The following is a 10,826-nucleotide window of genomic DNA, read 5'->3' as shown; positions in this document are numbered from 1 at the left end:
ATGTCACGTGGGGATTCCGGAGATCCGTGAAGTGATGTCACGGTATGGGAGGCACAGAATGACAAGTGTGGAACAAGCTACATGACCTGGCATGTGAGTTTGACCCGGCCAGAAGTGTCATAAAGAAGCGAGATAAGAAGCAATGGAGGGATGGTGCGATGCCGGTTTGAGAAATCCAGAGCTTAATCGTTCACCTTTTTGTTTTTATTCATCTTATTTTCAGGACAAGTTTAACATGGATGAATCCAAATTAAACTGGAGGGGGGGGCTAATGTTGGGGATATTTCCCCTGACCATGACCCAGCCCTGTATACGACCCGGCTGAGGCCTGAAGGCACTATGGGTCGTACTGCTCAATGGGTCAAGGAGACAAACCAAGAAACGGGTTGAAGACCCGTGAAGTGACCTGGCCATGGGCCAACTTATACTGAAGAAGGTGGGCCGACTCGATCAGAAAGCCCATATGGAAGTACTTTCTTGGGAAGCAAGACAATAAGAATTAGAATAGGATACGAGTTGTTATCACGACCTGAGCTTTGTTGTAAACCTGGGGACTCGACCTGTTATATAAAGGGGACCCCCCAGGTCGAAAAGACTAAGTTGCAATCTCTCGAAAGCTAGGTTAGCGAATCCGCATCCTTGTAATCGAGGTCTTCAGCAATATCAATAAAGCAGGAAGTAGGTCTTTACCTCCACCGCGAGGGGCCGAACCTGGGTAAACTCGTGTCTTTCGTTCCCGATCAACCCCGTTCAAGCGACCATCGAGTTGCGATGACCTCAAGACTTAGTCCTATCACGAGGACATCTGCCACGACAAAACCACGACAAATATCGATGCTAAGAAGAGGTAAATGGACCACATGAAGGAGGCTACAAGAATCCAAAATGATCTGAGTCATTCAATCAGCTATATCCAACGTCTCACGCCGCTCCAATGATGTATCCATCATATCATATATAATTTTAAAACATGTTATTGCATGAATCATAATTTAAAAAATAATATTAAATGTATTAAACACAATTAATGTTGAAATCAATCTGAATTACGTTTTTTTGAAGGAAAAGGCCACCATGGCTAGCTTTATTAACTTAGTCAATTATTACATCGTTCACAAGGTGGCTGATTAAGAAACCCGGGGGTTCATCAGACCAACTTCTATCGGACTTATTACAAAAGCTGAATTTTGATAGCTCATGAGCGACACAATTTGCATCACAAAAAATATGCTTAAAGATGACCTTTCCTACTAATGGAGCCGAGTCTATGCACTCCGCAAAAAACGTTGCTGCCGCATCCCACCATTTCTTTTGGCCTTGACAATAATTCACCACGTTCAGAGAATCGGACTCCGCTTCAACTCTGTTAAACCCCATCGCATTCACCATGTTTAAGCCATCTCGCATTGCCATAGCTTCGATGGTCACCACATCTGATGCATACTGTATGAATTTACATTGTGCCGCCAGAAATCGGCCTCTATCATCCCGAATAACAGCAGCAGTCGCACCTGAGCCTTCCTCTGCATGAAATGATGCATCGACAATGAGTTTGATAAATCTTGGGTCTGGCTTCGTCCATTTATGTATAATGTTCCCCGTCTTGCGACTAACTGAATTGATATGATTCCCAACTAGTCTAAGAACTGAACTAGTCCATCGAGAAGATGGTGGGCAAGAGTCATGGTGAGTATGTTGTCGACGTAATCACCAGATATACCAACAACCAGTAGCAATAATCTTCTTGCAATTTATTCTGGGCATGATTTGGAGTGGCGCGTCGTATTCTACCAGCAGAAACTCCAGTATGGCTGAACCTGACCAATCAACTTGCACAGCATGATTGATCCGGTTAGTTAGGCCCAGTCCAGACCATAAATTCCTTGCTAAGACGCATTGGAATTACGATTATAACCTTGAATTTTTTTTTTTTTTGGTTTTCCTGTTCGTGTTTTGCCTTCGGCAAATCAGGACTGTTGATGTGTCTTGCATCTTATCAAACGGCTGCTTCGAGGTCCTGGCCGTGGTAGTGCAGCCGAACGGGCGGCGCAGGAGGCCACGAAACTACGAATGCCTTCCGGGGTAGCGAACCCGCCGCATGTCTCTCCGCCTCCTCCTCCCACCTCGCGGCAGCCTACGCCTCCTTTCCCCTCTCCGTCGCCACCAGACCCCAAGGCCTCCGCCCTTTCGAACGACTGCCACCGGCGTCCCACAGAGGGCCTCTAGTTTCTTCAGTATCCCTATCCGCGCCTTCACCAGTATCTCCGGCATGGCTGCTGGGACGCAGCAGCAGACCGTGGAGGTTAGGGAGAGCGTGGAGCTGACGGAGGAGGAGGAGCGGATCTTCGCTAGGCTGCTGGACGTCGTCCGCCACTTCGGACTCGGCACCCAGCTCCGCGTCGCCGGGGGATGGGTCCGGGACAAGGTGAGCTTAATTGAAAAGCCTGATGAGTTTAATATGTAGGGTTTATGGCGTGGCTTCTTGTCGCTCGCACGATATGTTGGGAAATCTTCAATATTCATGTCGCATTGTTTTCCTGCGTATCAGAATTTGTTTGTGAAGAGATTGTTGAATGATGTAGATTAGGGCATCTCTACGGCTCTACCCCATCCCCATATCTTAATTCCCCATCCGTTAATTTCCCTTTTTAGGGAATTAAACATTTGGTCAATTAACCCATCCCAAAACTTAATCCCCTTCCCCCCTACACACATTTTTTTGTCAATTTATCCAAACGTTTGTGCAAATAATCCAAATAAATGCACCGCATTTCTATACAAACATAAAAAAATTCAAACAGACCACATCATAATTCTACTACGAGCATAAATAAACTTAATCTGATCCAACAAACAACTAAAACATTACCATAATTTGTGCCAAAAGGAATAGTTCATTCCAAAAAACCACCAAACACATGGTGGATCAAAAGTAATCATAGCTCATAAGGGGCTCATGCACTTGCGCCAGCCCGCCGGCACCACCATTGTTGCCGCCTCCACCATTGCTGCCACCACCACCAAATGACTTAGCCAAGATGTCCCCACGAGTTAACTCCCAGTATTATCTCGTCCTCTCGCCCATCTTGCTTGGATCCATGAACATTATAGCAAGCTCCTCGACCACCCTCTTGTTCTTGTCTTCCTCGGCCTCCAATGCTAGCCTTGCTCCTCACTCTTCATCTTCTTCTTTTTTTCCCTCGACCTCCGGTGCAAGCCTTTGCTCCTCAGTTTCAAGCCTTTTTCCCCTCCGATCGAGCCTTTCTCTCCTCAGCCACCGCCTTTGCCTTCCACCTCCCCTCCTCCATCATCTTTATCTCGCAGAAACAACTTATCTCCTCCTCCTTCCTTTCAGCCGCCAATGCCCTCTTCACCTCTACCATCGCCATGAGCTCTTGTATGCTCCAACAACTCCATTCTTCTTTGTGGTTTTTGCTTTTTTTTTGTCCATCCGAACGACCAGTGGGGGTGGATGGCTTCCCTTGCCGCCGGCGTTTCAGAGCTTGCGGCTTGGAATTGGCTGCTGGCGGTGGGTCTTCGGCGCCGGCGAGGGTGCGACTGGGATGGGGACCGGGGATGACCGATGTCGGTGTTGGGCAGGAAGGAGGTGGTCGAGTGGGAAGACTGCGGCTGCTCCCTATTTTTCTTGAGACTTGCCCATCCAAGAGCAAATATGAGCTAGTGGGAGGAAAATTTGGGGGGTGGGGTGAAGCTAAATATGGGCAATTAAACTAGGATAACTGACTGTTTTCTCATAAAGAGTAAAGAAGTGCAGAAGTGACATGTTCATTTTGGATTGTTATATTGGGCTGTGCTATTTGAATGTTGCATTTTGTATTAAACAATTGCATGATGCTTGCTATGAGCTGACTAGAAATCTCTGGAGATTCTGGAGGACTAGGATCATACCATGAACTTCCATCTTTTTGCAAGAAAGAAAGAATTAACACTGCTTATATTTTATGGAATGATGGTTTGGTAGTGTTGGGACTTAACTGTTGCTTTGGCATATTCTTGGCAGCTATTGGGGAAAGGCTCTGCTGACATTGACATTGCACTTGATAATATGACGGGCCAAAATTTCTGTGAGAGAGTAAATGAGTACTCAAAATTCATGGGTGAAGAGCAGAAAGGAATCGGCGTTATCCAGTGGTATGAAATTTTTATTACTATAATTCTGACACTCCCAATATTATTTCAGGAGCTTTTTGTTTGCTGATATCCATTTTTACTAAGTAGGTTGATTTTGTATTCCCGTGTTGTATTCTGATTGCCCTTCGTGTGCTTGGGTGACTCTGGCCACTCATGAGAATTCTTTTTCGAACCGGGTTACTCCCCTAGCCCTCTTAGTTGTGGCAGGGCTGCATGTGCGCTCACCTGTGTGTGTGCTTGTGGCATGGGCTGGGGTGTGTGTGTTTGGGGGGGTGGGGGGGGGGGGGTGGGGGGTGGTGGTGGTATATTTTTGACCTTTATGCTTTTATACAATATAATTTTCTTTGAGGTCAATTGCGTATGCATGGGAACAAGGAAATCGTCACAGTTTAATGCAAACAGAGTACTCTGTATATGTTCCTTGCATTTTATCATGTAACTGCGGCTGTTTATACCTTCTTTTTTGGCAGCAACCCTGATCAATCCAAGCACCTGGAAACTGCAAGAATGCTTATATATGGCATATGGATTGATTTTGTCAACTTGAGGTCCGAAAAGTACGCTGAAAACAGTCGTATTCCTACTGTGGTATGCACATGCATTTAGCATTACTTTTTGTACTCATTTTGTTGAGCTTATGCACAAACATTATCTCTTTGCATGTCTTGATCTTTTTCAAAGTCTTTTACTTTGCCGTGTGTATTTTCGACGTGGCAAACTACTAAAATATATGTTGATTCACTTGTAATTTGATACACTTATGTTTGGTGGCTCAGTATTTGCAACTTCTTTGTTTCTTATTCATCTCTTTACTTTTGATAATCTGTCGCAAGGCACAAGCAATTTACAGCTATCTCATGCTTTGTAATGTGCAGGAGATTGGAACAGCCAAAGAAGATGCACTCCGCAGGGACCTAACAATCAATAGGTAATGCCATGTGATTTATTTTCAAAATGAATTTGGTATTCTGTAATGTCATACTTTCATTGCTACAATGTTGATTTCAAGGTTTAACTTAGTTCCCTATTTAGTCTTTCTAAAATCCAAACTTCAACAGCTTATTCTTCAATATCAACACTAAATCAGTGGAAGATTTAACTGGAAGAGGTTAGTTTCTTTGCTATTACTAGTTTCTAAACCCATGTCATTATTTTGTAAATTCTCGCTGTTATGTACTCATGGTGATCCCATACTATGTGAAGGTCTTGAAGATCTGAAAAAGGGCCTCATTGATACTCCTTTACCTGCCAAGTCAACTTTCCTGGATGACCCCCTCAGGGTTCTTAGAGCAATTCGGTTTGGTATGTCCTGTGATCAATCTCAAATAGTTCGGGTGATCTTTTTCTAATTTTATTATGAGTACTAATACTTTCTATAATTTTATGATTTTAGAGGTGTTCATGATAAGTTTGACTTGCTAATAGCATCTTAACTTCAAGCCATTTCTACTTAGGTAATCTTAGCTGAAAACATTATAAAGTGTTTCTCTCTCTGATAAGTTGAAATCTTGCCCACTTGCTTGCTAGTGCAAATGCCTGCTATGGCGTATAATTAAAGGGTGTGACAGTGACTTGGATTAGTATTATTTTCTTTGCATATGCTAATATTCATCTCTGGCAGCTGCTAGATTCAGCTTTACATTAGCTGAAGATTTGAAAGAAGCGGCTTCTGATGAAAAGGTGAAGTCTGAACTTGGTAGCAAGATTAGCAGAGAACGAATTGGTCATGAGGTCTGATTTCTACACTAACTGTCAATCGATGCCTCCTTGCTTCTTCCTGCTTTTTTGTATAAGTAACGGAATTTCGCCATTGTGTATTGAGTGACGCCAAGCAAATCCCCAGGTCACTAATATTGTAGTTTGCATATTGTGCAGGTAGACCTCATGATGTCAGACAAACACCCTGTCAATGCACTGTGCCATATCCATGATTTGGGATTGTTTTATGTTGTTTTTGCTTTTCCTGAGAAACTAGAGCCTCCAGCTCTTGACAAACATGATTGGTATGTATCTGTTCTAGTATGCTAGTATGTATGTTTGGACTACATGCAATATGGAAGTACCCAACTATATGTCACACAGTTACATTTCAGATTTTTTGACTTGGTAGACTTTTACAAATTAGTATGCACTTGTCTATTTGTTTCCAATAGCTCATATTTTCTGTTGGTTCAGGCTTTGTGTTTCACATCTTGAAGCAGCATGGAATCTTGCACATTCTATTGGCCGTTCTGTGTTCAGTGGTGGTTCTGATTCCAAGTCACAGGTCTGCGGAGTTTTGATCATATATCTTGTTAAATAACACCCCCAAAATCATGTTTCTTGCATGGCATGTTATTTTAAGCTGTTTCCTGTGTTGACATTGAAATGCATATGACCGAAAGTAAAACTTAAGTAACCTTGAAATAATTTATAACGAACCAACATTATTCTGATTCTTCTCTGTAACAGTTTTGAATTCTTAAGGCATTTATAGAATGTTTTTGAACCTGATCGAACCATGACCGCTGGGAGTACAAAATATTGCTCTAAATCATTCAAGTATCTCTCTATAGATTCGTTGCAGTCTTATAGTTGATTTTGTATAGCACTGTAATTCAGAAAATCTATTATAGAAGTTTCTCACTAGTATAGTACTGTATCTAGAATTACTATGGTAGGCAACTTTACTACAAGTTATGTGCAATGGCTACCAAGAAACACATACTTGGCTTTTATGGATGCTATTTTGTTTTCCTAACTCTTAAGATTTACTATGATTTTTAGGATGAACAGCAAAGGCTTTGCCTGTATAGCGCGCTATTTACTCCAGTTCGAAATATGTTCTACATGGACAAAAAATCAAAGAAGGTAACATCCAACTCAGGCATCCTCCAGATTTGTCTAAATCCAAACATTTAACTATTTAGAAGGGCAAAACTCTGTATACGCTTGATGTTCTTTGGTTGACTAAGTCATCGACTTTTCTGCAATGGTGTAAGTGAACAAACTCATAACTAGACTGATCGGAGAGAGCAGGCTTGGGCCATCATGACCATATTCCGTTTTTCCTACACTAAACATAGGAATAAAATCATCTAACTCATGCATTATCTTTTTTCCTAATACAAACAGTATGTACATAAGCAGGTCAAATATTCTATTATAGTCTACCCTGCGGACACTCTTCAATGCTCTGCAAGTGTCTACCTGGGTACGCTTGCTTGTTTCATAGAAATAGATATTTTTCCGGACAGGTTAAGCTTCATCTGAAGCCGAACATGAGGTGCTAATCTTTGCCTGATAGTCTAGCTTAACTTTTGGTTAGACGGCGGGTTCTTTGCAAGGTATAAAATGGTTTATGTTATTTAGAAAGAAACTCTTGGAGGTTGGTAAATTTGTTAACAAACTAAACAGCTTGATAATCATCACATTCATTTGCCCTCTACTGTTTTATGGAAGTACTATAACAGGTCTGTTGTGTCATCTGCAGGTTCCAGTTGTTAGCTATATTATTCGGTACTCTCTAAAGCTGAAAGCTAGTGATGCTGACACGGTACACTTTATTGAGCAGGCCTAATCTCGAAAGCAATTGTTTATGCTTGCATGTGTTGTGTAATTTAATTAAAAAAAACTTTTCATTATCTGTTCTGTGTTGAAAGATTGTGAACATACATTTTGCGAGTGAAAAGTTTGCTGAATTAATTCTTCTCCTGGAGTCAAATGAGAATCTGGAAACTGTGAAAGAGAAGCTGGATGATGAATATCTAGAGATACCAACAGACTTAGTGAAACGTGTTTTTGCAGGTTAGTGCTGGCCATCCTTATTTTTAAATTTGGAATGTCCTTCATATTGGTCAGTTCCTTAAAATTTGAAGTTTCTGATGGTCTTGTTATGGGCATTCTAGGCACATGATATCTTTTGATTTAACTTGTTAGGGTATTGGATCAATTTGTTTGCAGTATTCTTATTTCCTTGTGTTACTGGATAAAATTTCTGACAGTTTGAGCATTTCAGGACTTATACTTCGTGAAATAAAAGGTTTTTGGCGTGTGGCACTGTTTATCTCAACTCTTGTCTATCCAGAAGTGGGCAATGCCAGCGATTCCCTCGGCAAGCAGGATGAACTAGATAAAATGAAAGAGAGATACATCAGTGTGGAGCGATCAATAACTGAACTTGGTAAAGAACTTACCTAATGATATTTTTAGTTTCCTATCATGATAGTTGATGTGTTCCTCACATAACTACCTCCTGATTTATACCTTGTTGTTCCACTTGACCAGATCTTGATGGCGTATGGAAAATGAAGCCGTTGCTTGATGGAAAGGCCATTATGGGGGTCATGCAGGTCAAGTCCGGAGGTCCCTTGATTGGAAAATGGGTATGTATGAACCCCCTGTAAACCAACTGATCATACTATTCCAGTTCCTGTGCATTCTTACTTAACACAAAGATGTGCACTTTCTCCCAGCAACAACGGCTAGTCAAGTGGCAGCTTGCGCATCCTCAGGGAACTATGGAGGAGTGCATGGAGTGGATGAAGCAGTCGGAACAGCAGTCAAAACGCCAGAAAATAGAATGCAGCACTTGAGCATCATTGACTGACATTTTGATTTTGAGCTTAGGCAGTCCTTAGAACTCAGTGATAGGTCACAAACTTCACATGGTCTCTGTCCGTGGGTCTCTGTCCGTTGATCTTGATTGCTTTGCCACCATGGCTACTTTTGCGTTCCTGGTTTCCTTCCATTGGAGATGGATGGGACGTTACTCTCTGACATGTACTCCCTCCGTGCCAAAATAAGTGTCAACTTTGTAATAACTTTAGTACAAATTTGTACTAAGGTTGAGACACTTATTTTGGGACGGAGGAAGTAGTAAAATAGATTTTCTCCACCAGAGTCTATTTGAGCCTTGTATTGAATATGTTTCTCCAACAAAAAAGTATGGATTTTTTTACTTCGAAAAAGGCAATGCGAGAACATCATGATGTAATGGGTATCTTGTATATCTAAATGGTTGATGATGTAACAAGTGTCATATATACCTAAATAGTCAGATCACGCTAACTCTAATTCTCCCAATATGTCAACTCATTATACCATCATGCATAGAAAGATAACCACATTTGACATGCACCATGCGTTTGGGGCGGGAGTTGGGCCTGGCTAGCTCAACCGAGCCTGTTCGAAGGAAAATAGGTAAAAAGTCAACATCTGCATTGTTTGGTTGCCTGCATTTAGGTCTCTCGCATTAGGGGAGCAATTTTGACATGTCGTTTGGTTGCCTGACTCGGCTCATGCAATTACACCATGTTTGGTTGCCTGCACGGGATATGATTAAGATTAACATCTATCCATAACACACGTTGTGGCGGCTGCAATCCATAACACACACGTTGTGGCGGCTGTAGTGAACGATGGCGAGGATACAAGCAACTAGTTTGCCGCACCGTCGTCGGACTCGGCGCTGAGGCCACCGTCCACTACCGCAGGGCGGGCGGTCGACAAGCAAGCATCCCGCCCTGGCGAGCAGTATAAGAGCATCTCCAACCGTTCGCCATCCCAGGGGCTAGAAAAAAACGCCGCTTGGGGGGCGAAACGACGATATTTTCAGCGTGGGGGCGATCGGCTTCCTAGCTGCCGCCCCCAGGTCGGCCCTAGACGCTCTTTAAAAAAGAATTAAAAACATAATTGGGCAAATTTCGGCAAACACGACATACATTCGGCGATATTTAGGCGGTTCACAATTTTTTTACATATAGAAACATAATAATAAATCTACTAAAAAGAAGAAAAAAAAACGGCCACGCCTACACGCCGAAGAACTCGCTGAACACGCCGAAGTCGCTGCCATCATCGTCCTCCTCCTTCACGTGGCCGTCCCTGCTGAACCCCTGCCCGGGGTCCCCTAACGGACTGGTTTGGCCAGCGGCGACACCTCGTCGCCGCTGTCGTCGAGAACGATGACGCATCCCTCGCCGCGGCCACGGCGCTGAGCGACGATCTCCTCCAGGGCGTGGCGCTGGCGCTCCATCTCCATCCGCGTCCAGTCCTCCCGCGCTCACTTCATGGCGGCCTCGTCGTCGTGCTCGCGCTTCACAGGGCCGAGCCCCGGCTCCGTCTTCGGTCTGACGAGTCGGGAGGCTGGACCCGAGGAACTGTCGCCGCCCTCGTTGATGACGACGATGCGGTTGCGTCGGCCGAGCAGTGTTTCCATCGGTTCGGCCTTGATGCTGAAGAGCGCCGGCGACCCGGAGGAGTGGGAGGAGGACCCGCCCAACATCCTCCTTGGAAGCCATGCACCGCAACTCCGGCGGGGGACCGGGGCGGCCGGGTACGTCAGCGGCGGATCGTTGCCGTCCTCAAGGTACTCGAGGACGGCATGTAGTATGCGGCCGGGGGCGCCCCACCACAGGAGGCGGCCGTCGCTGTAGTTGCGCCCCCTCACCACTGGCGCGTTGTTGATGGAGGCCAGCTGCTCCGCCTGCCGGCATTCAAAGTACGCCGCCCACTCCTCGTGGTTGCCGGCATCATACTCCGGGAGGGCCTCCTCCGACAAAGATGCCCGCACACGGTCGATCTCGGCCTGGAAGTAGTCGGGGTGCTCGACGTCGGGCAGCGGGGGGACGGGGATGCCTCCCGGCGCTGTGCCTCCACCGCCTCGGCGCGTGCATGTCGGGAGGCGCCGGGTA

General features: G+C 44.5%; 1 protein-coding gene across 1 annotated transcript; it reads left to right on the top strand.

Annotated features, from left to right (window-relative positions):
* The first annotated feature begins 2,023 nt into the window (after positions 1 to 2,023).
* LOC125508419 (tRNA nucleotidyltransferase cca2-like) lies at positions 2,024 to 9,127 on the top strand. Its single transcript, XM_048673129.2, has 15 exons — positions 2,024 to 2,425; positions 4,022 to 4,152; positions 4,623 to 4,740; positions 5,028 to 5,080; positions 5,211 to 5,260; positions 5,356 to 5,454; positions 5,774 to 5,883; positions 6,028 to 6,155; positions 6,328 to 6,418; positions 6,919 to 7,002; positions 7,625 to 7,687; positions 7,794 to 7,938; positions 8,150 to 8,314; positions 8,419 to 8,516; positions 8,607 to 9,127. The coding sequence occupies exons 1-15, from the start codon at positions 2,099 to 2,101 to the stop codon at positions 8,724 to 8,726; spliced, it is 1,782 nt and encodes a 593-aa protein (XP_048529086.2). The 5' UTR covers positions 2,024 to 2,098; the 3' UTR covers positions 8,727 to 9,127.
* The last annotated feature ends 1,699 nt before the right edge of the window (positions 9,128 to 10,826 follow it).

This window comes from Triticum urartu, chromosome 5A, assembly GCF_056163025.1.
Source record: "Triticum urartu cultivar PI428250 chromosome 5A, HENAU_Tu73, whole genome shotgun sequence".
NCBI lineage: Eukaryota > Viridiplantae > Streptophyta > Magnoliopsida > Poales > Poaceae > Triticum > Triticum urartu.
Note: the sequence above shows the minus strand (reverse complement) of the source record. Positions and strands in the feature narration are given on the sequence as shown.

What these genes read in the sequence shown, in the direction of transcription:
- LOC125508419 (XM_048673129.2), top strand. Translation starts at nt 2,099, where the DNA reads ATGTCTCTCCGCCTCCTCCTCCCACCTCGCGGCAGCCTACGCCTCCTT. An exon ending in GTTCTGATTCCAAGTCACAG is followed by an intron (nt 6,419 to 6,918) that starts GTCTGCGGAGTT and finishes TATGATTTTTAG; the next exon opens with GATGAACAGCAAAGGCTTTG. An exon ending in GTCCCTTGATTGGAAAATGG is followed by an intron (nt 8,517 to 8,606) that starts GTATGTATGAAC and finishes ACTTTCTCCCAG; the next exon opens with CAACAACGGCTAGTCAAGTG.